Source organism: Humulus lupulus, chromosome 5, assembly GCF_963169125.1.
Source record: "Humulus lupulus chromosome 5, drHumLupu1.1, whole genome shotgun sequence".
Lineage (NCBI taxonomy): Eukaryota > Viridiplantae > Streptophyta > Magnoliopsida > Rosales > Cannabaceae > Humulus > Humulus lupulus.
Window position 1 is genome coordinate 239,923,905 of NC_084797.1, and position 26,057 is coordinate 239,949,961.

Genomic DNA, 26,057 nt, shown 5'->3' on the forward strand with positions numbered 1-26,057 from the left:
TTGATGGGGAATTCTAGGGAAGTTGGAGCCAAGGGTTGAGGAAAAAACAAGCCAAGGAGGACTAGAGACAACTTGAGGTTGAAGCTCCATTAAAGGTATGAATTCTAAGCCTCTAACTCTGATGTTTTGACTGGTTTTGCTGAGTTTCTGAGCTTAGGGACAGCTATGGTGAATTTTGGGATTAGAGATGCATGTGATTGGGTTTTGAGTTTTTAGTGTGCTTGGGATGAGTGGAGTATGTTTATAAGGTTTTTTTTTAGGTTGGCAAAGGTTTGGGGAAGTTTTGGTTGAGTTTGGTTCGAGGAAATCGCAGGAAGAGAAATTTGGAGTTGGCCTGTTTGTGACTAGCGCTACAGCGCTAGCCTTTGGGCGCTGTAGCGCTATGCCATGCATGCTGAGGGGATTTTTCTTCTGTTTGTAGGGCTGTAGCGCCCTCCTAAGAGAACTGTAGTGCTGCCCTGTATTCATAAAGGGGTTTTAGGGTTGTTTGCAAGGGTTTTTGACCAAGGGTTTAGGGTTTGATTCCACCACCTTGTTGGGTGGAACTAGGACTTCCCGGGGGCTCGGGATTGGCCCCGAGGCTAGGTTTTGGACTTGAGGATTGATGATGACTTTGGCCTATGGTTGTATTTAGGTGAGCGCTAGGGCTCAAGGGGGATCGTGCTCAAGGAGTCGAGGGATCAAAGCTACCGAATCGAAAGGTAAGAAAACTGCACCCGGTTATATGTTTGTGATGGGACTAAGTGCTCCCGATATTTGTATCGTGTCAATGATAATATTATGACATGGGACATGTGAAAGCGTCCTAAGAGGGTGCCGTACATAATATTTGCGGACAGGGTGCGGCTTGGCCACTGGTAGCCAAGGACAGCTTAATATTCACTGAGCTCGGTTTAAGCGGGCCAGAGTCAGTGGGATAACGGAGGGAGCAGCCTGAGAGCGCTAGCCCTAGTTATCATTTGTGATCTGATATATGATATGATTTGATATGTTTAGCATGTTGAATACTTGATTATACTGAATGATTATATGGTTGAGAACATGTGATGCGATATGTGATATTGATTTGTCTGTTGATTGCTTATGCTCTGTTGTTGTGTTTTCTTGATGGGCCTTGGCTCACGCGTGCTACATGGTGCAGGTAAAGGCAAAGGCAAGTTGGAGCAACCCTGAGATGGAGAGCTGTGGGGTTGAATGTACATAGCCAGCTATTCGATCACCATGGTCGAGGAGTGGATCAGGACAGGGATTGCCTAACTGTTTGTTTTGCCTTAATATGGCTTGTTATTGTATCTAAACCTTATGACTTTTGTAAACGGTCTTTAAACTTATTATTTTTTGGATCCCGTGTAAACAGATAGTGTTTCTTAATGAAAAGGCGACTTTTGAGACCAACACATTTTAACCCTAGTTCTTCTATAGTTTCAGTAACACGCTTTTGATTAAATGACTTGATTAGCAAGTCTAGCACTTTATAAACACACAGTGTAGCGGTCTTGGCTATCCAGGGCGTTACAACTTGGTATCAGAGCATCCTAGGTTTATGGGTCCTGAAGACTGGCTGGATATGTACATTCGCCACGAGAGACAAGCTCAACTCAGGGTTTGGTAATTGTGTATACTTGATTATGTGTTTAAATGATCTGAGTGAGATATGATTGTTGATATTTGTTTGATGAATAGGGAGCATGAGATACTGATAGGGCCTAGCCCTTGACTATTGCATGATGCTATTGAGGCGTGCTTATTAGCACTACTATGCATGTGAATGAATATCTGGATAGATTTTTATAAACTGATTGCTTGTGAGTGATTTGAGTTCTAGTGATGGATCATGAAAGGATTATTACCCTGTCATCATAGCCTAATTGTCGAGTTGTTGTGTGCAGATTGACTTGGATAGTTATGCGTCCAAGAAAATCCACGCGACTAGCCGGCAGGTCTGGGGCTAGAGATGATGATCAGGGCCAGACCCTTCCGCCAGTCCCTGAGAACTGGCAGCAGTTAATGGCTGACATGCAGGCTCGGCTTCAGAGCCAAGATGAATATATTCGAATCTTGCGGCAGCAGGCTCCATCTGGTAGTGTTGCCCCTGTTGTGCCACCTGCAGTGGTACCGGTAGTGCAGCCAGATGAGGTTGGGAACAAATGGGAACCGTTGTATGAGTGGTTTAGGAAGCAACAGCCCCCGATCTTTGAGGGAGGACCAGATCCACTGAAGGCTGAGCAGTGGATGCCTATGATCACTACCATTCTTGATTTTATGAGGGTGGAAGGACATGATAGAGTGGTCTGTGCCACATATATGCTGAGCGAGGATGCCCAAATCTGGTGGGAGGTTGCATCACATATATGTGCCACATATGATGTTTCTGCATTGACTTGGGAAGGGTTTAAAGACTTGTTCAGTCAGAAGTACTAAAATGTTGCCATCAGGGCAGCGAAAGTGAATGAGTTCGTGGGGCTGGTTCAGGGCAGTATGACAGTTACAGAATATGCCCTGAAGTTCAATAGACTCGCGAAGCTCGCACCAGATCTTGTGCCTACTGATGCAGCTAGGCAGGACAGGTTTATTAGAGGGCTAAATGCTATGATAGCTCAAGATGTGAGAATTGCCACAGTTCCTGGAGGAACAACTTATGCCCAGGCTGTGGAGAAGGCTCTTACCGCTGAGGAAGCAGAGAATAAGATATGGAGAGAGAGTGCAGTGAGGAGGGAGGGCCGCAGGGCGGTGCCTCCATATTCTGGTTCAGGTAGGGGCGGAGACCCCAGTGATTTAAAGAGAAAAACCCCTGATGCTCCGATCGCTCCTGGTTCTGATAGGAGAGGTCGGGGTACTCAGGGTGGCCGTCAGGGAGGTGGTGATTCATGGAGGACTTATCCAGAGTGCACTAGATGCAAGAGACGCCATCTGGGCGAGTGTCGGGCTAAAGCCTGTTATGTGTGCGGGGCGGTGGGACACCTTAGGAAAGATTGCCCGACAGTGAAGACGGGGGAGACAGGGAAGGTGGACAGCTTGACTCCAGCTCGAGTGTTCACCCTGACGCAGGCGGAGGCCGAGGCTAGTCCCTCGGTAGTGATAGGTCAGCTTTCTAGTGCTGGCATTCCTTTTACTGTGTTGATTGATTCTGGTGCTACACATTCGTTTGTATCTGATAAGGTGATTGATAAACTGTGTAGGCCTAGTGAGTATAGTACTTCAGGGTTTGGGACTATTTTGCCTACAGGAGAACTGGTAATATCTAGGAGGTGGATTAGAGCACTGCCAGTGATAGTTGATGGTAGGGAGTTATCAGTAGACTTGATTGAATTGAGTATGGAGGATTTTGATATGATTCTAGGTATGGATTGGCTGGTTGGATATGGAGCTACCATTGATTGCAGGAAGAAGATGGTGACTTTTGAGCCAGAGGGCGAGGATCCCTTTGTTTTTGTGGGAACGGTGCATGGACCCCGCGTACCCAGGATATCTGCATTGAGGGCTAGAGACTTGTTACAGGGTGGTTGCATAGGCTTTCTGGCTAGTGTGATGGATACCACCAGAGTCTCATCAGTTGGGCCGGAGGAGACCAGATTGGTTTGCGAGTTCTTGGATGTGTTTCCTGAGGATTTTCCTGGGTTGCCGCCACATAGAGAGATTCAATTTGTCATTGAGTTGGCACCAGGGACAGAGCCAGTGTCGAGGGCACCATATAGAATGGCACCGGCGGAACTGAAAGAATTAAATATATACAGTTGCAGGAACTTCTAGATTTGGGGTTCATCAGGCCTAGCTACTCACCATGGGATGCTCCAGTGTTGTTTGTGAAGAAGAAGGACGGGACTTTGAGAATGTGTATCGACTACTGAGAGTTAAACAAGTTAACTATTAAGAATAAGTATCCCCTACCAATGATTGATGACTTGTTCGATCAGATTGTGATACCATTTGTAATGCCTCACATCACTATGGCTGCTTCCTGGAATGACGACTAGCCCTACAAACCAACACGAGTCTTTCCAGCGTGCTTTGTCCTCACTCGCACGCTTCCTGGGAAAACTTCCCAGGAGGTCACCCATCATGAGACTACTCCAGGTCAAGCATACTTAACTTTGAAGTTCTCAAGTGATGAGCTACCGAAAAGAAGATGCATCTTGTTGGCATAGTTAGTACCCATCAATCAATTTAAGCCCTCTTCAACTGTGTAGTCCCATACCTACACAATCTCATAATCATCATACTTGACCTTCCCAAGGCGGTGTGGGATTGCACAGTTCCTTACCCACTCTTTCCCCCTGCAAATCACGAGATTCTGACTGTCACAATCACCCCCTCTTAGGGGTCTGACGTCTCCGTCGGTCACACTTCCGGCTGGGTCAAGGCTCTGATAACATTTGTAACGCCCCACGTCACTATGGCTGCTTTTTGGAAAGACTCATGTTGGTTTGTAGGGCCAGTCGTGATTCCAGAAAGCAGCCATAATAACGTGGGGCGTTACACTACAGGCCCGTGGGAGCTAGCTAGGAGCATCATGCCATTTTCCTTTGCTTTTCTCACAAAAATGCCATTTTTTTCATTATTGTTCTTGCTTTTGAAGAGCAAATAAACTACAACAAATTCCCTATAAAATAAACATGAATTAAATTAAAATTAAATATTTTCAATAATAAAATATACAACATAAGTTCCATGAAAATATTAATTAAAACTTAATTTACCTAACATTTAAGCTCAAAAGTTCATCTTTTTACTTCTAATCTTAACAATACTAATTTCAAATAATTAAACTACAACATATTATAAAAAAAAATATCTATAAAAACATATAAAAATCTAAAAAATTACAATAAGATTAATAAATTCAAAATAACTTAAAAGCTTAATAAGTTGCTTAAAAACTCAAAGACTAAGCAACAACTAGAATAAAAATGTGGTAAAATAACTCTATTTTGTAGAGTTATCACACCCCCAAACTTAAAGTTTTGCTAGTCCTCAAGCAAAAGAAAATTTTAAAACACACATTTTTTTTATTGGTGATATAAAAAGGATTTTCTCAAAAATTGCACAATGAAAATAATTCTAAAAAATTATTATGGATAAAAGTTATGTAATAACCCGGAATTTTTTTTTCTCTGATTTAATTTAAGAGTATGAATAATAATTAAAATAATATTTGATGAATATTATTTTAATTAAAGAAATGTGAGTTGATCGCTTTAGACCATAGTGTGGGGACTTATATGTGAAATAAATCTAAGATGGACATCTTGTTCAAAGAGTTTTAGTATATGATTTTATGTATTTGGAATCCACATAAAATCATAGAATCATTTTAGACTATGATTTTGTGATTTATTCACTAAGAGTCTATGAATAATTCAATATGAGTTTTATGAGATTAAAATTATGATTTTATGTTGAAAGGACTCACATAAAATCATAGACATAAGTTTATACCAAAGTTGCATTAGTTAGTGCTTAGACCATAGTTGATTTTGATTATTTTAAGCTATATGGTTTTAATGCATTATTTTGGGTAAGATGCAAAGAATGTTTCAGATGGGTATAGAGTATAGTCTAGTAAGGTTTGGGTACCTAAAGGATGGGGATGAGGTACCCTCACATGTGACTTTTCAGCACATGTATAAATATAAATATATATTCTTATGTTTCTCATGTAAGTTTTTCGCACAAACTTGGTGGGAAATTTTGAATGAATCTTGGGAGGTTATTTGAGGGTGGTTGAGAGGGAGTTGAAGCCACTTTCTCTCATTTGGTTTCAGCCATCCTCATATTGAAGCAAGAACCAAGTGGGAAGAAGGAAAGGACGAAGGGCACGGTGCACTTGTGGTGTGTACGTTCGGGTTCAAGGAGATAAGAGCAAGGTGAGTTATTTCTTTGGTTTTCTTTGAGTTACAGATCTTAGAAATTTCCTTAGAATCTCTGTATTGATTGTAGAAGGAAGCAAAGAAAGAGGAGAGAGAGTTTCACCCAAGTTTCGGAAACTTTGGTCGGAAATCCGAACTAGTGTAAGTGCCATCTTTGGCTTTGGTTTTCTCTTAATTCCTTGCATAAAACTCATGATGAACGGTTTTTATGTGTTCATAGTGTTGAGTACTATAGGAAAGGGCAGAATAAATCACTAGGAACCGGCCACAGAAAGAGGTACAAGCCTGTAGTTTTCTTTCGAAGTTGTTACGGTACCGTTTTCGATTTCGTTTCCTTAAAAGTTGGGATTAATTTCTTAGTTGATATACATGGTTTAAATCAGCACTTTGTGTCTAGAAACACTTATTAAGGTGTTGGGAATGATTCATTATGATAGATCTTGAGTTTTGGGATGATTTGGTGGTGGTTAGTGCTTGGTAGGTGGCTGTCATGAAAAATACAGCACCATTGTTGCCGGTGTTAATGGTGGAGGCCGGTGATGGTGGTGGTTGTGGCCGAAGTGATGGTCATGGTGGTGATGAGGGTGATATCTTGGCTGCCATGGTGGGGGATTTTGGGTCCAAGCAAGGCTCGGGTTGGTCTTGGAAGTTGGTGCGTGAGGGTGATGGTCTTTTGATGTTCACGTGCATGTTCATCCATTCAGCAACTAGTTACTAATGGTTACTGATTAGTAACCACAGGGTCCAAAAATGGTAGTTGGTCCCAAAACTTTGGAATTTTGTCGTGAAGCTCGGGATTAGGTACCCCAAAGTCTACAAACTAATATTTGAGGATCGAGGTTTAGAAAATTTATCTAAGTAATATCTAAGATTAATAATTTACGAACTAGGTTCGGGAATTATTATTTAAGCTTCATGAAAAGTTCTAGGTTCGGGAATTAGTTTCAAAGTTTAGATTTGATGACTTAGAACTTATGAAATATTTTCAAGGACTTAAGAAAATATTTGAGGAAGTACAATATTGCCAATTTTAAGTCTCAAGATCAAGAAGTGGGCTCTGGGCTCGTGAATTGGACTCGAGCATTAGAAAATGGAATTTTAAGAAATAATGGGGGTTTTGACTTGAAATTTTGGATATAGTTTATGATAAAATTATTATCGGAAATAATAATTTTTCTAAGTTGAGTTCAAGATATTGAGAGGGGTATTATGGTCATTTTACCCCAAGGGCTCGGGTTTGAGCCAGGGTCGGGAATTTCAGTTTTTGATTTTAAATTCCCTTATTTATATTTAAAATCTTAGTAAAGCATAAACTAAGACATATTGTCCCAATATGATTATAGGGTCTAAACGCGATCGGAAATACTCACAAAGACATAATTCACGAAAGCTAAGGACAAGAGGTAAGGAAGTATACACCAAGAGTAACTTAGCTTGTTGTGATTCTAGTGAATTGTTTGTATGTTAAATTCTAGTTGCTATATATATGTGTGATTATATGGCTGGATGCGCATGATAGTACCCATCTATCAGGTTTGAATGTGCTTAGTGTGTCATGAATGCATGTGCAATGTTTGTGACTGTCAAGGGAAACCTTGTTAGGGTGGACCCCATGCAGCCGTGTAGTGGGGTTCGCCGTCCAGTCAGTAAAGTCATCGGGTTTTAGCGGAGAATACCCCTTTGGCATGGGAGGTGAGTATTCTCTAGGCCGCGGAGGCCACCCGGGGATCATGACCCCACAAATAACTTGATGGCTCAGTACAAGGCCTTGTGAGGGCGGATTCCCCATGCAGCCGTACAGTTAGGTTATCCGCCAAGTCAGTAAAGTCATCGTGTTTTAGTGGAGTGTACCCCTTTGGTACGGGAGGTGAGTATTCTCTGGGCCGTGGAGGCCACACTGGGATTAAAACCCCACAGATAACACGATCGATGGCTCAGTTATATGTTTTCAATATGTTACGCAACACTTTGACTTATGTGAATATGCTAGACGTGTTGCTCAGTTTGCAGTTTCTAGATATGCATTTCTGTTATGTAAAGTTTGTTTTAGATAGTAGAATCATGAGTTGTAGCTAGCTTCCTTATTGAGTGTTATAGCTCATCAGTTACTCTGTGTGTGTAGGTAAAGGCAAAGCTTAAGGAACAGTGCAATGAGCTGGAGGGGATTCTGTCTGAAGTATGCATACTGTGAAACAACCGACCTGCAGGGTTGTCAGGGTTCTCTTAAGTTTTCCCTTAAGTCTAGTAACAGTTTTATCAATCTCATGTTTACTAGTTCTACTTAAAGAAGGCCCTATGGCCACAGACTATTTCTTAAGTTACGTTTAAACTACATTTTGTTTTTAAAACTATGGGATCCCATCCAAATACTATTTTATTTCAAGGTACTCCAATGTAAAATTTTCTAAAGTTTACTCTAAAGTTTATTTAGTTTTTAACGTCCGATTTTTACCAAAGTTGACCGTAAGGGTCCAGTTGACCCCGGATAGTCATAGTCATGTTCGGTGGGTTTAGTTAAGAAAAGTAGGGTCGTTACAAGTTAAGCTTATGTAATTAATTAAATTATCAATTTTGCTTTTAAAAAGAGGTCTTCATTAAAAGTATTTTTCACTTAAACTTATAAGAAATAAAAGTGTTCTTATTATGAAAAATATAATTTTTGTTCCAAGCAAAATTGACCCAATAATTAAAGATAAAGCTTAAAAGTTATTCATATTTTTAAAAGAATTAAATTCAAACTCGATCAAAAAAATTTCATTGAAAATGAAAAACATCACCAAATATTTTTTTTTCATTTTTGACTTTTTATGAAAATGAAAAATTTTAATTTTTTTTTAACAAGACAACAATATATATATTTTACAAAACAACACAAAAATTAGTAATTTTTTTTTCTTTTCAAACAAACCACACAAAACACAATAAAACAAAAATTAAGAGAAAACATAAACAATAAAAACAACACAAAATATAAACATAATAAATCATACTCTCCTAATGATAATAACCATATAAACTTAATACCCCCAAACTTAATTTAAACATTGTCCTCAATGTGTCAAAATATATATAAATTAAAATTTACAAAAGGTTAGAGTTTAGAATGGTCGTACCTCATCGTGGTGGAATGTCGAGAGAGCAAGAAACACTAAATAAAAGTATAACACATAAAAGGAAACACGAAAACAAGCACACAAAAATAAACACAAGTTACCAAGAGTAATTGCAAGCAATCAAATAACTTGGTAAATAGGATCCTCAAGGAGGATTTCATCAACTTCATCGGTTTTTAATTCTAAAAATGGTTTTAATTTTTGTCCATTAACTTTAAAAATATCACCATTGTTAGGATTTTAAATTTCGATAGCTCCATGTGGAAAAACAACTCGAACAATGTAAGGACCGATCCACCTATAGCGTAATTTTCCCGGGAATAAATGCAAACGAGAGTTGTATAAAATGACTTTTTGACCTGGAGAAAAATCTTTTCTCAAAATATTTTTGTCACGGTAAAATTTCATACGATCCTTATATTTTTTTTGAATAGTCATATGTATCATTCCTAATTTCGTCTAGCTCATTTAATTGAAGTTTTTTTTTCTCACCTGTCTTGTCTAGAGAAATATTTATCTACTTAATAACCCAAAATACTCTATGTTCTAACTCAATAGGTAAGTGGCACGCCTTCCCATACACAAGTCTGTAGGGTGACATGCCAATGGGATTTTTGTACGCGGTACGATACGCCCATAATGCATCAGTGAGTCTTAAAGACCAATCTTTCCTAGTTGGATTCACAATTTTTTCTAAAATGTGCTTAACTTCCCTATTAGACACTTCAACTTGATCATTAGTTTGTGGGTGATATGGTGTTGAGACTTTATGCGTAATGCCATATTGTTTCATCAAATGTTCAAACGGGTTATTACAAAAGTGTATACCGTTATCACTAATGATAGCACGTGGTGAACCAAAATGGGAAAATATATTTTCTTTCAAAAACTGAAGCACAACTTTGTGGTCATTAGTGTGGCATGCAATAGCTTCAACCCATTTAGACACATAATCAACTCCAACAAGAATATACAGATGACCAAAAGAGTTAGGAAATGGTCTCATAAAATCAATGCCCCAAACATCAAATATGTCAATAATAAGAATATGATTTAAAGGCATCACGTTTCTTTTAGTTAAACTTCCTAACTTTTGGCAACATTCACAAGTTTTACAATAAACATATGTATCATGAAAGATAGTAGGCTAATAAAAACCACATTGTAAAACTTTAGCAGTTGTTTTCTTACCACTAAAATGTCCTCCACATGCATGATCGTGAAAAAAAGATATGATTTTAGATTGGTCACAATTTGGAATGCATCTTCTAATTATTTGATCAGGGTAGTATTTAAATAAGTAAGGATCATCCCAAATAAAAAATTTCACCTCGGAATAAAATTTAGATTTGTCATGCTGAGACCAATGAGATGGTATTTCTTTAGTGACCATATAATTAACAATATCAGCATACCAAGGCAAGGAAGAAACTTGCATCAATTGTTCATTGGGAAAAGTTTCAGTGATAGGAGTGGAGTCATGTATAGTTTCAACAACAAGTCTAGATAAATGATCAGCAACAACATTTTCAGATCCCTTTTTATCACGTATTTCTAAGTCGAATTCTTGTAAAAGTAGGATCCAACGGATCAAATGAGACTTAGTATCTTTTTTTGACAAGAGATATTTTAATGCAGCATGATCATAATAGACAATAATTTTAGACCCTAACAAATATGGTCTAAATTTCTCCAATGCAAAAAAAACAGCAAGCAATTCTTTCTCGGTTGTGGAATAATTTAATTGAGCATCATTAAAGTTTTGCTAGCATAGTAAATTACATGAGGTATTTTTTCAAGTCTTTTTCCTAAGACAACACCTATAGCATAATCAGAAGCATCACACATTATTTCAAAAGGTAGTTTCCAATCAGTGGGTTGAATAATGGGTGCAATAGTCAACAATTTTTTCAATTTCTCAAAGGCAATATGGCAATCATTATTAAAGACAAAATCATTTTCTTTTCCAAGTAAATGGCATAAAGGCCGAGAAATTTTGCTAAAGTCTTTTATAAATCTTCTATAGAAACCAGCATGGCCTAGGAATGATCTAATTTCTTTCACATTTTTAGGTGGGGGAAGTTTTGAAATAAGATCAACTTTAGCTTTATCAACTTCTATTCCCTCAGATGAGAGTACATGACCTAAAACAATTACTTTTTTAACCATAAAATGAAAATTTTCCCAGTTAAGCACAAGGTTTTTCTCTTTGCAACGAATTAAAACAAGTGAAAGATGGTGCAAACATTCATCAAAGGAAGAACCAAACACAGAAAAATCATCCATGAACACTTCAAAGAAATCTTTCAACTATGTCAGAAAAAATTGAAATCATACACCTTTGAAAAGTCACAGGTGGATTGCATAATCCAAAAGGCATGCGATGATAGGCAAAAGTTTCGAAAGGGCATGTAAATGTAGTATTTTCTTGATCTTCTGTGGCAATGGGGATTTGGTTATATCCCGAATACCCATCAAGAAAGAAATAATATGCATGGTCAACTAAACGTTCAATCATTTTATCAATAAAGGGTAATGGAAAATGGTCTTTTCTAGTAACATTATTCAACTTTATATAGTCTATGCACACTCTCCACCACGTTTGTACTATAGCATTTTTCTCGTTTTCAACAACTGTGATCCCAGACTTCTTAGGCACAACTTGAACTGGACTAACCCATTGACTATCAGAAATAGGGTAAATGATACCTACGTCTAATAATTTTATGACCTCTTCTCTAACTACTTCTTTCATATTTGGATTTAGCCTTCTTTGACATTCCTGAGAGGTTTTAGCATTTTCTTCTAGATGGATTCTATGCATTCATATGGATGGGCTAATTCCTTTAATGTCTCCAATGGTCCAACCTATGGCTTATTTATGTTTTCTAAGGAAATCTAACAATTTATCTTCTTGTTCTTTATCTAAGGTGGATGCTATGATAACATGTAAGGTTTCAAACTCTCCTAGAAAAGCATATTTTAAATTTTCTGGCAAAGGTTTAAGTCTAACTTTGGAGACTTGGAAATTGATTGAACATGATCTAAGGGTGAAAAAGGTTCAACTTTTGTTTCATTTAAGGGTATAGACTCTAGCAAATAATTCACATCATCATTAGAATCATCAACATGCAAGTTCATACCAAAGTATTTTTCACAAAAGTCAAGTAAGTCATTTCCATCATCTTCACAAATACTATCTATCATGTTAATTTCATGCACTTCCTCACACTCAAAAGATTTAGCAACATTAAAAACATTCAATTCAACAGTTATATTTCCAAAAGATAATTTCAAAATATCATTATGAAAATTAATGATTGCATTAGATGTAGCTAAGAGTGGTCTACCTAAAATGATAGGAATTTGAGCATGCACATTTTCTACATGTTGAGTATCAAGTACAATGAAGTCAACAGGAAATTAAAATTTATCAACTTTTATCAAAACATCCTCTATAATGCCTCTAGGAATTTTTACAGAATGATCAGCTAATTGAAGAGTTATAGAAGTAGGTTTTAGTTCACCAAGACCAAGTTGCTTATAAATAGAATAAGGCAATAAATTCACACTAGCACCCAAATCAAGTAAAACCTTGTTAATAAAATGATCACCAATAATGCATGAAATTGTGGGACACACAAGATTTTTATATTTAACAAGACTCTTATATTGAATAATGGAACTAGCTTATTCAGTTAAAAACGCATTTTTAGGAACATTAGTGTTTCTTTTAACAGTACAAATATCCTTTAAAAATTTAGAGTAGGCAGGAATTTGTTTGATGGCATCTAAGAAAGGGATATTGATACTAACTTGTTTAAAAACTTCTAAGATGTCAATATATTGGCCGCCTTTTTTAATTGGAAGTAATCTTTGTGGGAATGGGGCTTTTGGATTGCAAGGATGGATTAGAGTTTCCTTGTTTGAAGAGTCGTTGGCATTAGAACTGGTAGGTTGACTCTTTTCTTTTTCAACCTCGGGTATGTAATCAGGTTTGACAATGTTCTTTCCAGACCTAAGAGTTGAAATTGATTTGACTTCGCCATTATGAATAGACTTTCCTATCTCATATTGACCTTTTGGATTAAGGATTGGTTGACTAGGGAATGTTCCTTTTTCTTTATCAGCTAAAGTAGTAGCGAGTTGTCCTACTTGTGTCTCAAATTTGGTAATTGATTGAGACTGATTTTGTAGGATTTGTTGAGTGGATTGCATAAATTGTTGTAAAGTATCTTCTAAGGAATGTTTCATTTGTTGAGGATATGGTTGATTTTGTGGGGCATGAGTTTGGTTTTGCGTGTTGTATTGTTGCCCTTGATTCATTGAAGGTTGTTTTTGTCTCCATGAAAAGTTTGGATGGTTTCTCCAATTTGGATTATAAGTGGATGAAAATGGGCTATCATTTGGTTTCCCATAAGCATGAAGAGTATTGACCTCCTCAAAAAATTCTTCTTGGTAGGAAGGACATGATTGGGCATTATGGCAAGGACTAGAACATATAGAACAAACATCTTTTCTTGGTTGTATTGGAGAATTTATAATTTGGCTTATGGCTAAAGCTTCTACTTTTCTCGCTAATTTGTCTAAAGATGTTCTTAAGTCTAATTCATCTTTTACTTCATACCTTCCTCCTCTTTTTGGTGAATTAGTTGACCTAGACCTAGGATCAAAATAATTCCATTGTTGTGAATTGACAGATAAATCTTCAAGGGCGTCCCAAGCCTTTTGTCCTTGAAATTTTAAAAAAATTCCAGTATGCATAGATTGAATCATTTGACGATTAGAGGGAGTCAAACCATCATAAAAATATTTTACAAGTCTCCATTTTTCAAAACCATGATGAGGGAATTTTAATAATAAATATTTAAATCTTTCTCAACATTCATAAAACTCTTCATTATCTTTTTGAAAAAACTCGGAGATTTCTCTCCTTAGACTATCAGTTTTAGACATAGGAAAAAATTTCAGCAAGAATTTATTATATAGTTGATCCCATGTAGTTATAGACCCCGTGGGAAGGGAATTTAACCAAGCTTTTGATTTTTTTTAATGAAAAAGGGAACAATCTTAGTTTCCAATTATTCAAACATTTTATAAATATCGAAATTGGAATATGTTAATGCAATTCGATACAGTAAAATAAGTCTAATAATCAAGTTGAGTCCCTACCTCCTTATGATCATTATCCTCTGTCCAAAGAGACACTCCTAAGCCCCATATTCCTAGGTTCCAAGTTCACTTTGTCCTACAATTCTCAATTGAACAAATAATTACCACCATCATAATGTACTCTTCAAACTGAGTCCAATTACATATAGCATGATACCATTTCAAAACAGTAAAAAATCTCACCTCAGCCGCACACAGTGGCGGTTCGCGGTGGCCCATGGTGGTGTTCTGTCAACGATGATGGAGATTGACTTTCTATATATCAAAATGATCATCCCGATGAGTACATCACAGAATTATAACCCATTCCCCCAAATAACCTACGGTGTCGCCGGAAAGTGCTCTCAAAGGGTGGCGATTTCAAAATCTTGCCGAAGAAAGTGACGAGTTGATCGGAAAGGCTTGCTGGGTTTTGTTCTCCTTGATGAGCTGAGTTCAATGGCAAAAACAGTTTTTTGATTGGACATCGGAGTCAAAGTTGACGGACAAAAACTTTGATTGGTGATTCTGGGCAATTGATGACGAGTTAGGCGGCGCTGTTTGGTGGTTGAGGTCTCTAGAACATGGAAAATCTAGAGGGTCGTCGTATGTCGAAAACAAAGGTCAGTGGTGGTTGGGTCTAGTTGTGGTTATGGCTTTCCTAAGAGAGGAAGAGAAATGTAATATTCACTTCTACTAGTAAGGGTATTATGGTAATCTGGCTTGGGTTAGGGTATTTTGGTAAATTGTATGTTCTTATATGTATAATTATACGAACTATGGTATGCATGATTTATGGTATATGTTTATTTTATGCTTTCCGTCAAGCAATCCACACACATTAGTTTCTTCAAGTAGTAGGGGCCAAAGTGTGATAGAAATTGAATTATGGGGGGTCAAAGTAGAATTATGGGTTTTGTGATAGAAAGTGTAATTATGAGAAGTTAAAAACTATTAGTTTTGGATAGAAATTTCAATAAAAGGGCTTAAGTAATTATTAAGGAAAAGTAGAGGTTGGGGATAGTAGTGTAATTTGGTTTTTACATGATTTAAACCAGATTAAATGATTAATTAATAAAAGAATAGGTTCAGAGGTCGTACAATTTTTCAGACTGGTTTTGCGATAGACGAAAAGGGAAAAAAACCAAGAACAATCTCTTGTTCTTGATCTGTCTTGAAGCTTGAGGTTTTGGAAGAAATCACCAATTTGGGTTATTGAAGAGCTAGGAGATCTCATAGACGACAAATATTTAAGTTTGTTGCGGTTGTATCTTGATCTGTAAGTGCTCAAAATTTATATTTAAAGTTTTGTCAGATCTAAGTTTTTTTTTAAGTTTTGGGACTATTTTAATTGTTTATGGGATTATGAATGTTTACTTTAGGTTTACGATTGATTATATCTGGGTTTCAAGGGTTGGAAACATGTTAGGATAGCTGATTGGATGGTTTGGGGTCGAAATTTTGCGACTGGGGTCGATTCCTAGGTTTAAAAATCGCATCTGTGGTTTCCAGAAAAAAAGGCTTAGCGCGACCGCGCTACCTGACTGAATAGCCTTGGCGCTCTGTGAGCACGACTGCACCCAGGCACTGGCGCGACCGCGCCAGTTGCGAGAAACATGACTTTTGGTGATCTTTTTATGTACCTTTTAGATATAAGTTAGTAATTTTTGGAACTTTATGCAGAGAGGTTTTAAGACTTTCTTAAGGATAGTATTGTAATGAATTAGTCTTAAATAGAATATTAGTGGGTCTAGTTATGGTTTAGTTTGGTTGAGATTTTTAAAACTTTGATGTTATATGTTATGATTAGGCTCACTGAGGATACTTGAAGGGACGCGTTAGGGTATGTGGCTCGCTGCTACTTTCGAGGTAAGAGAGGACACCTGCACACAGGGTGTACGCTGGACGTACTTATGGCAGCAACTGTTTTATGTGATATGTTTATGGTAATGTATAAATATGCTAGTGTATGATTATGTTTATTAGCGTGCATGTAATTTTGGTTTATGTGTATATGTGTTAACTGCGTGATACATGCTTACGTTTTAAAATACATGTTTACGTTATGAAACTGCATGCTTATGATATGTTGAAATTGCATGCTTACGTTATACGACACTTGTCCAATTCAACTTGGGCTACGATATTTCATGATTCATGTTATATTTATCTTTATTGTTATTGATTTGAACTCCTAGTTAAGGTTATGGGGTTGTGTCCTACACAACTCTTCTTGCTGTGCTTTGGCTCATGGGTACTCTGTGCTGCATGTAAATGCAAAGATGTGGTTACTATGCAATAAGTTGGAGAGCTTTGGCGGAGGGCGTACATGTCAAGGATTAAACGACCATAAGGGATCAAACCTACATTGGGAATTTATTAAGTATTTTTAGAATAATGTTTTAGTTTTATTGACTGAATTTAAATTTTTTTATTTTATTTTATTTATGATAACTATGAAACTCCATAGTTTCATTCTTTTAAACGTTTGGTTTGTATTACGATGGGTTTTTTGTAAATAAAGGAGTAATTTTATCTCAAAATCAATTACAGTATTAATCAATTAACGTTTCAAGAAATTGGGGCGTTACAAGAAAAAAAAAAGAAAAAAAAAGAAGAAGAAGGAGATGATGGAGTCGGGGAGAGAGAATGAGGAAAAGAAAAAGAGTCTTTAACTCATTTGACTCAGGTGGGTCCCACCTATTAAACAAATATATTACTTTATTAATAAAAAAAATTGAATCCTTACATTTCTAATAAATATTAATGGGGAATTATTTTGAACTTTGGGGTGTTTTTAAGTTTTATCTCCCCAAATGTGTATATATATATATATATATATCTCAAATGTGTAGATCTCGATAAAATAACCAAATTAAAAAAAAAAATCACCTCAGACGGATATCTAAGTCAAAAATTATGCATGTTCAATTAATTGAATCGAGATTCATTGAGGTGCATCAAGTTTGGTCGAGTTTTATCATGAAAATCATGATTTTAAGGCCCCATCGAGTTTTTTACAACTTCTAATGTTTTGGATCTGAAAAAAAAAACACGAAAAAATGCCCAAAAAATCATGCGTAAATCTGTTCAAAATGAATAAATAAGTGTCTTAATTGAAACTTTTGGTGGATTTAAGTTATGAATAACCAAAAACTATTATAAGTTTTTTTTTTTTTTTTTTGTAGTTTCCATAGATAAATTAAGAGAGAAGAAAAACAGAGAAGGGGGGAGGAAAGATAGAAAGAGAGAAAGGAAAACTAAGAAAAAAATGGATGGGGGTGGGTGGTGATGGTGGTTGCTGGTCGACCATGAAGAAAAAGGAGGAGAAGAGGAAGGAGAGAGAGATAAGACAAACAATGGCATGGCAATGTCATTTTTGAAAAAAAGGAAAAGATTAGTATTAAATGGTAATGTGTACGACATAGGGTATTTTTTTTAATTAGGCCTTTCATTGTGCATATAAACTCAAATTTCCCTTATAATATATATGTTAGTATTTTATACTATCTTGATTCATAATTGGGAGTGTCACAATCATCACATAAATATTGTATTCCTCAAATATAAAATGAATATAAAAGGTAATTTACATAATTTTTTATATTAGAAGAATATATTAAAAATAAATATATTTTAAATCTAAAATTAAGCACTAATGAATAAATTGGTTTGTTTTGTCATAATAAAAAATATATTTTTATTAGTGGAAAAATAAGATTTTAACTAAAAATATTATATAAAAGATATTATAATATTTTTTTTGTTTTATAGATATATATGGTTTAATTCTTAAAAAAAATCAATATAATACTAAGTCGGTACTAACACAAACAATAAGGTACTTAAATAATATGGTATACTAAAAGTTTGTTTTAGGATATGCAATCTAGTACTAAAATAATATATTTTATTAATTATAATTTTTTCTTTTTGGAAAAGAGGTTTTCTTGATTATAATTAAATACCCAAATTGAGAGAAATCCAATCTTATTACAAGTCTCACACTGATCAAACATACAATGCTTGGAAAGAAAAATAACAACAATTATAACCATAATACAAAAAGCACAAAAAAAGTCAGAATTAATGATCCCAATCAAAAATTAGTTCATCCTCATCGTACTTATCACTAGAAAAATTTGCTTCTTTATTGATTCATCATAGAACAACTTCTTAAATCCTTGGACGCGGTTTGATATCAGAGATGTGAGAATTTTCTTCAATAGATTCATAGAACAAATTCTTAAATACTTGGACATGTTCTGGTAGCAAAGATAGGAGAACACTTAAGTTCCCACCATCACCATCATCAAGAATCCAAGACCTCCCCTCGTGATATATATGTCCACTATTTCCCATATGAAAAGGTCGACCCCAACCAAAATCAGCATCACGAGCTGCAAATTTAGCCAAACTAACAATTCCAAGATTTGGAAATCTACACTCTTCAAGTCCAATATGCTTTGTATTAGGGTGAACACTTAAAAAATCAATGGCAGATCTTAAATAATCATTGTCAAATCGCTTCAAAGTTTCATGAATACGATTTACTGCATACCATAATGGTTTTGATCGAAGATCACCTGTGGTTGCCACTGTTGTAGTATGGAAAACTACATTTCCAAAATATTGAGTTGGAAGTGAGGGTTGAAATCTTGATCTTCCATTGACAGAAATGAATAGTTTAGATTCTTCATAGGCAAGAAGTTCACTACATGCTATGCTTGTGCGACATTTCCATATAAGCCCAGCCAATATTGCAAATGTGCTATAGTTGATTATACTGCCTAATTCTTCTTTAATCTTCGATTTCAGAATGTTGAGTTGGTGCTTTGTTATTTTGACAAGAGTGAGCTTGAAGTTAAGCTTATGATCAACACTATTAGTGGTTTGCTTGGGATTGGGAGTAGTTTTGATGGATTTATCAGTAATGATTTGGTAGGCATTCATGTGATTGAACATAATTTGAGGTGGATCTCTTGGACGAAGTAGTGTTCTATCTAAATTTGGCCTAACTTTAAGGTTTGGTTGGCCTCGAGCTATTGCAGACCATGCATTCATAAAATCAATAACAGAATTTCCATCTATTACAATATGTTCTCCACCAACACTGATAGACACTCCACCGCATTGAAAATATGTAACCTGCATGCAAAAAAATAAGTTAATTCTACCAGTACTCAACAAGAATCACGAGACTCTATCTAAAAAATAATTGGTGATTAGTGGAGTTACACATGTTCTTATTAATGCCTCAATATTTTTAGACTTATTCCATGTGGTACACCATTCTCTAATACTACTCTACCACCACAAGAGTTATGAATAAAGATATATGTATGCATACAAAACTATCTTTATGTAATTAAATGCACAATGTTTTAGGTGTTGACTACGGAGAGAAAAGCTGGTAGGATTATAATAATGAGGGAATTATATGTCCCCATTGAATTTTGTGAAAGTTAGAAATAGAAATAATATATATTTATTGATAAAATATTTCATCAACTATGTATTAATATTGTAATAAATTGCATGATTTCAATACTAAAATCCATGAATTAATGAAAAAAATTTAGCAATCCCCTATTTCAAATCTTCACTTTTTTTTTTACTTCATTTTACCATTTTGGCTACTATATAATATTGTGGCCGACGTGGGGGAGAAGATGAAGTTTTCATGTTGATTGAAAAATAAAGTAAAAATCTTCGTATATTTTAACTTATTGTGTCTCTAGTATGCACTCTCTTCACTTTTTCGTTAGATCTAGAATTCTATTTTTACTTTTATGTTTACTCTTCACTCTTCTCTCTCAAATGTGCAATTACTTTATAGGAAAATGATATTCCAATATGTGAAAATGATAAAATGTTGACCTTTTATCTTTCTAGGAATGTTTTTTCTTATTGCGCTCTTCTTATTTTGAGATTTTTTTTCTTTCCAATATGTGAAAATTGGAGAGGGGGACAATTGGTCGAGCTGTAAGTGACTCTACACAAGGAGATTAAATCTCTAAAGCATAACAATTGTTTTGGGGTTATGGTTTTCTCAGTTGCATTTTTTTTCTAATATTTAAAGGCATGTTGTATGTATTTTCTCTTTCATTTAAAAGATTAAGGCTTGGAATTTTGGCATCTACGTAGGAAAAAGAAAAGGTGATGGATTTGATGATTCCCCTTGGCTCCGAGCATCTACCTTTATGAGTACTTAACCATATATCTTGTGCATTTGAACTCAAGTGAATGAGGTGGGCTACGGGACCATCGTGATGAAGAACCGACTAAATCAGAAGACCAAGCCCAAGTAAGAAACTAGTCACGAGCAGACATTACTCACTTAACAAGTTCAATGACAACAATGAGGGCGACTAGACTAGCCAAGCCCCTAACATGGGCAAGAATGGAAGTGTAATTAATCGGCTGGGTAGTTGTGCTAAAGGGAATGGGGGGCAGGATCTCCACGAACATTTGAACAACAAGAAAGGTCAAGGTGACTAGGATAAAATGCCATAACCTAGACCAGAAGCATCTAAAACACAGTCATACCTCCAAATATCAAAATGCCCATGCTTCAGAAACATGATTGGACAACCAACCCCATCAATCACCTCAGTAACTTCAATATTATGATGAACATGCACCTGTGTCCCTGGAAGCTCATTGCAAGTGCTTAATTCCCCATGACCATGTCATGAGTATCTAAGCAATAGCTAGTATCCCAAGCTTCGACCTAACTCTAACTCTGTTATGACCTGGTCGAAGTTAGCAACATGCTTTAAAAAGACATTTTGCGATGTTTGAACTCTCCTGAAGGACGAGAACAACCTCACAACTTAAAGTGAGGACTGACTAAATCTTTGAAGCAATTTATTAAAAGATTTAATGAAGAGGTTGATAAGGAAAAAAAAGGGTAAGCAAGGACGACAATCTGATGGTCGTCCTAGGTCTTCAACCAGAAACCCCATTGTGGGACAATTTAATGCAGAAACCTTAAATAATAATAACAAAAATGCTATTTAATTTTTTAAATAAAATTTTATAATAAAAGACTTAAATAATATTTAAAGGAAAAAAAAAACCAAACGTCTTCCCAAAAGTAATATATTTAAGCTTAGTCCATTGTTATATGGTTTACACAAGGGTCCACATCGGTAAAGCTCCCACTTTAATGACTACTGATGGGATTTTTTCCGAAGGCTTTTTGACTTTACATGGCTTGTTTTGTGATGTTACTATTCAACTTGTTATTGATGTTTGTACTCTATGCTTTATTTTTTGGTTTAATTTGGTTCTACATTTGATTGGTTTGTTAGTGATTTCAGGGTTGTTGTTACATTATTTCATATAATATAATGTTAGCTTAAATAATGTGACAAAATGTGATTTGTCACACAAATGTGATTTGACACACCTTGTAACATATTATTGAGAGTCACAAAATTGGACACATGTGTGTGCCCAAATGTGACATATCTGGTGTTACAAATTCAGTTACAAATTTGCAACTCCCAAATATTACCCAATAATGTGTAGATTGTATGTTACACATTTGAGATTGGATTTCATAAAGCCATGATGAAATATGGATGTTGGAGACATGTTTTTAACTCCCAATTGGTGTTTGGAGGTTACAAAATCATGTGGGAAAATATTTTGGACGTTTTGGAAAAATCACATTTTTTTGCTGAAATGAGGTTGTGGCCGCGGCCACGATAATTCCCTGGCCACGGCCTGGGGGACAGAGGCCAGTGGCTGCGACCATTGATTGTTCTGGCCACGACCAGTGAGGCTAACAACCTATTTGGATTTTCAGTTTTATCCAAATTGAATTCAAATGTGTGGGACCCGATATTGGATTGCACCAATAGCAATATGCCACCACCTTCTGGTGTTGGGACTGGTACCCTTTAGCAATTCTCTAACTAAAATCATGCCTATGCCTAGAGTGATATCTTTGGTCGATTTTGTCATTTTAGGTTAGTACCCGAGTTTCATAAGGTTATAGCACTCAATCAAAAGATTATAGCACTAAAAGAGGAATTTTCTTAGGCTATAGCACCCAATCAAAAGGATATCAAGTCTATAGCTTAGGAATGAAGAAACTCATAATCAGCCGGGACATAAGATTCGACGAAGATGTTGCATACAATTGGGAGATAGAAGAAATAGAAAGGAAGACTATCAACATTCCTCTATCGCCAAGACAAGAAATTAATGAAGACCATGATCAAATTAGGTCTTTAGCTCAACCTACTACGCAAAAATCAGTACAAGACACGAAATCTCCTACAGAATCACCACCAAGGCGAATTAGGCCCTTAGAAGATATCTACGAGACTTGTAACTTAATCTTTATGGAGCAAGAAATCTTTGAAGCTGCTCAAAAGCAAGAAGTATGGAGAAAAGCTATGGAAGAAGAGATAAAGATAATCGAGAAGAATGAGACTTGGGAGCTTGTAGATCGTCCACAAGACAAAGACCCTATAGGAGTTAAGTGAGTTTACAAGATAAATCTCAATTCAGATGGCTCAATTCAAAAGAATAAAGCAAGGTTAGTTGCCAAAGGATACTCACAACAGCATGGAGTTGACTACAATGAAACATTTGTTCTAGTTGCACGCCTCAACACAATCAGGGCTTTGATTGCTTTAGCTACATAGAAGAAATGGAAGATTTTCCAATTAGACGTGAAGTCAACATTTCTCAACGGCTATCTCGAAGAAGAAATATATGTGGAGCAACCTCAAGGGTTCATGGTGCAAGGACAAGAATATAAAGTTTGCAAGTTAAAAAAGGCTTTATGTGGTGGCCTAAAGCAAGCTCCAAGAGCCTGGTACAACAAGATCAACAACTACTTCACCGAACAAGGCTTCAGGAGGAGCAAAAGTGAGCCAACACTCTACATCAAGACACAAGGAACGAATGCCACACTTATTGTCTTTATATGTTGATGATCTCATCTCCACAGGCAATAATGAGAAGATGGTCAAGAAGTTTAAAGAAGACATGGTGAAAAGTTTCGAGATGACTAATTTGGGCTTAATGCACTACGTAGCAACCAAGATAGTTCTTAGATATTTTCAAGGAACAAAGAACTATGGAATATGGTATGGAGTCACCCATGACTCAAAACTAATCGGTTACACAAACAGTGACTGGGCAGGATCACTAGAGGATATGAAAAGCACGATAGGATATGCCTACACAATTGGATCAGGGATATTTTCCTATGCATCAAAGAAACAAGCGACAATTGTGCAATCATCAGCTGAAGTAGAGTATATTGTCGCAACAATGACTACAAGCCAAGCTATATGGTTGAAAAGAATACTTGAAGGCATGGGAGAATCACAAGACGAAGCTACAAAGATCTACTACGATAGCAAATCAGCTATTGAAATGGCCAAAAATCCTGTATTTCATAGCAGAATGAAGCATATGATATAAGCATCTAGTATCATTTCATCAGAGAAGATGAAACAAACAAAGAAATAGAGCTCAAGCACTGCAGGATTGAAGAACAGTTAGCAGATATGTAACACCCTAAACTCCAGAGACTGTTACGGTGTTCTTTTTAAATAGTGCTAAACCCACTAATCGAGTCATTTGGCCATAAACGTGTAACTAAGTATGATTAGCGGTTTAAGGATTAAAATTTTTGGTTAAGATATAACGTTTCACTAGAACGTTTACTGTATACATTAGGATCCCAAAAATATAATTTAAAGGTCTATTACAATAAAATATTTACAACCAGCCGATCTAAGCGGCAAAACAGGGTTTAACCCTAGTTCCTCTTTCAACCCTCGGTCGTGGCAGTCGAGCAGCCGCATATATGTACACATCGTCACCTAAGCATAATGCCCCTAGGCTTAATAAAACTATTCTTAAGGCCACCAAGGGCACAATCGTCTCTTCCTGCCTATCTCGTTAATTATAATTAACGCCCTCCAATTCTCATTATTCTCAAAATTCTCAAACACCAATAATTCATATCCCGTTACCATTTAATTCCCGGCAACACTCTAATCATTAAAATCACCCCGAGACTCACCCCGAGCCCCGAACTTAATCCCGTTATGACTAAATCGCTACTTTGCACTCAAGATCGTCTCACGCCGAATGGCTCAAACAAATCCACATTGTAATGTGGCCTTATCAATTAATCACAAACATGCACCAAGTTACACAATTATGCCCTCAATGGGCCAAATTACCAAAATGCAATTATAATAAAATGTGAACTCATATGCATGCATTTATCATCATATAATAATATAACTCACATAAACATGCATATAATCATTTAATAACATAATAAATCAATTATGGCCTTCCCGGCCTCCTAATCAAGGTCCTAAACCTTATTAGGAAATTCAGGGCATTACAAGATATATCTACAAAGGCACTACCAAGAGGAAAGTTTGAGCTACTACGAGACATGATTGGAGTTGCTGAAATGTGCACCAATGGGGAGTATTAGAAGTTGCTACACATTTCTTGAATATTCTAGAATATGTTAGACATTTGTAGAATATTTTACTCTATAATTTTCTAAATATTTGTAGAATAAGATTACTCTAGAATTTCTTATAAGCATTTCTGAAAAACTTAAGTCTAGAACTTTCTAGTTATGCTTGAGAAACAAGTAAACTTGTGTGGTTAATATTCTTTATAGTAAAAGAATGATCTAGAACAAGTAATTCTAGCAACAAATATAAAGTAGGCTAGCCACTATAAATACCCTATCATGGGTAGCAAAATGATGTAACTAGAAACTACAAACCATCAATAAAATTCTACTACTTTCTATTATCATTTACTCTTTAAAACATAAATCTTACTCCTCCAAACTCAAATTTCTTCACTTGTCCACTCAACAACATCAACTATAATATCATAACCCATCATTACTCTATCCCCTACTACTACTACTACTCATCAAATATTCTAAACTACAACAAATTATTACTATTTTCTTTATCAAAAATTCACAAACCATGAGAGAGAGAGAGAGAGAGAGAGAGGTATAATTTGGAGATTATTCAAGTAAGTAGAGGCACCTGCAACACCAACAAAGGGAATGAAGATATGCCAGCTGCGTAGTCTGAGGGAGGGGGAGAGAGCTTAAGGAGCCCAGGGAAGGTGCAAAAGTCTCCAAGGTCATCGATGACTGCACTTGTCTCCGCTGTAACGAATAGAACCCCCTCGTCGTTGCAGTCGATCTCGAGACGACCGTCATCATGGCGCTGCCTAAGGCGGCCTGCTATGGGATAATAAGGAACAAGAACCTTAGCAAGAGCTTCCTTGAGAAGAGTTGAGTCGAAAGGCTTGGAATAAGCTCCATCAACAGCTCCATCGACTACGTTAGAGCAGTTCTTGTAAAAGTAGAGGCAGGTGGCTGTTCCCACGTTGTATAAGAGGTCCAAGTCCGATAGCCACAGTGACCGCCGAGTTGTTATCTCCGCTGGTCTCACCAGTGTCCTTTCCTTCACCTTAATATCAATCATGATGAGGATAAGGATGAGAATTGAGATATGCTTTCGAATGAAACTTTTTATATATAGTGCCCCCCACAAACTTATTATCATTACTTTAATCATTTATATAGTACACCACGTGTATTCATTATAGAGAAAAGTTGTTCATACATTCATTATAGAGAAAAGAAAGAGAGAGGGAAAAAAAAAGACAAATATAGGCGAAAATGAGGTGTTGAAAAAAATAATGATATCTTTGTGCTAAACAGCTATATTGATTAATAACAACAATTAACAAGGACCACAATTCAAGCATGCTTTGTGAGGAGCTACACTCAGATGCATCCTCGTGGTACGAACTATTATAACAATCTTCTATATAATATGTTTATTGAAGAGAAATCTACAAAAATTCTATCAAAGTTAAAAAAAAAAAAAAAAAG

General features: G+C 36.2%; 1 protein-coding gene and 1 non-coding gene across 2 annotated transcripts; one reads left to right on the plus strand and one right to left on the minus strand.

The window, feature by feature from the left end:
* Positions 1-13,814: 13,814 nt before the first annotated feature.
* LOC133781077 (small nucleolar RNA R71) lies at positions 13,815-13,921 on the plus strand. Its single transcript, XR_009869873.1, has one exon. It is a non-coding gene; the product is annotated as a small nucleolar RNA R71 (small nucleolar RNA).
* A 4,183-nt stretch (positions 13,922-18,104) lies between these two features.
* Positions 18,105-25,702, minus strand: LOC133778530 (shikimate O-hydroxycinnamoyltransferase-like). The gene is made up of 2 exons (XM_062218488.1): positions 25,198-25,702; positions 18,105-19,279 (listed from the first exon to the last, which is right to left on the minus strand). Exons 1-2 carry the CDS (start codon positions 25,642-25,644, stop codon positions 18,308-18,310), a joined length of 1,419 nt encoding a protein of 472 aa, XP_062074472.1. The 5' UTR covers positions 25,645-25,702; the 3' UTR covers positions 18,105-18,307.
* Positions 25,703-26,057: the final 355 nt, after the last annotated feature.

Excerpts from the sequence above, each read along its gene's own strand:
- LOC133778530 (XM_062218488.1), bottom strand. The coding sequence starts at position 25,644 with ATGATTGATATTAAGGTGAAGGAAAGGACACTGGTGAGACCAGCGGAG. Across the intron at positions 19,280-25,197 it reads TCCCTTTGTTGGTGTTGCAG|GTTACATATTTTCAATGCGG; the intron begins GTGCCTCTACTT and ends TTTTGCATGCAG.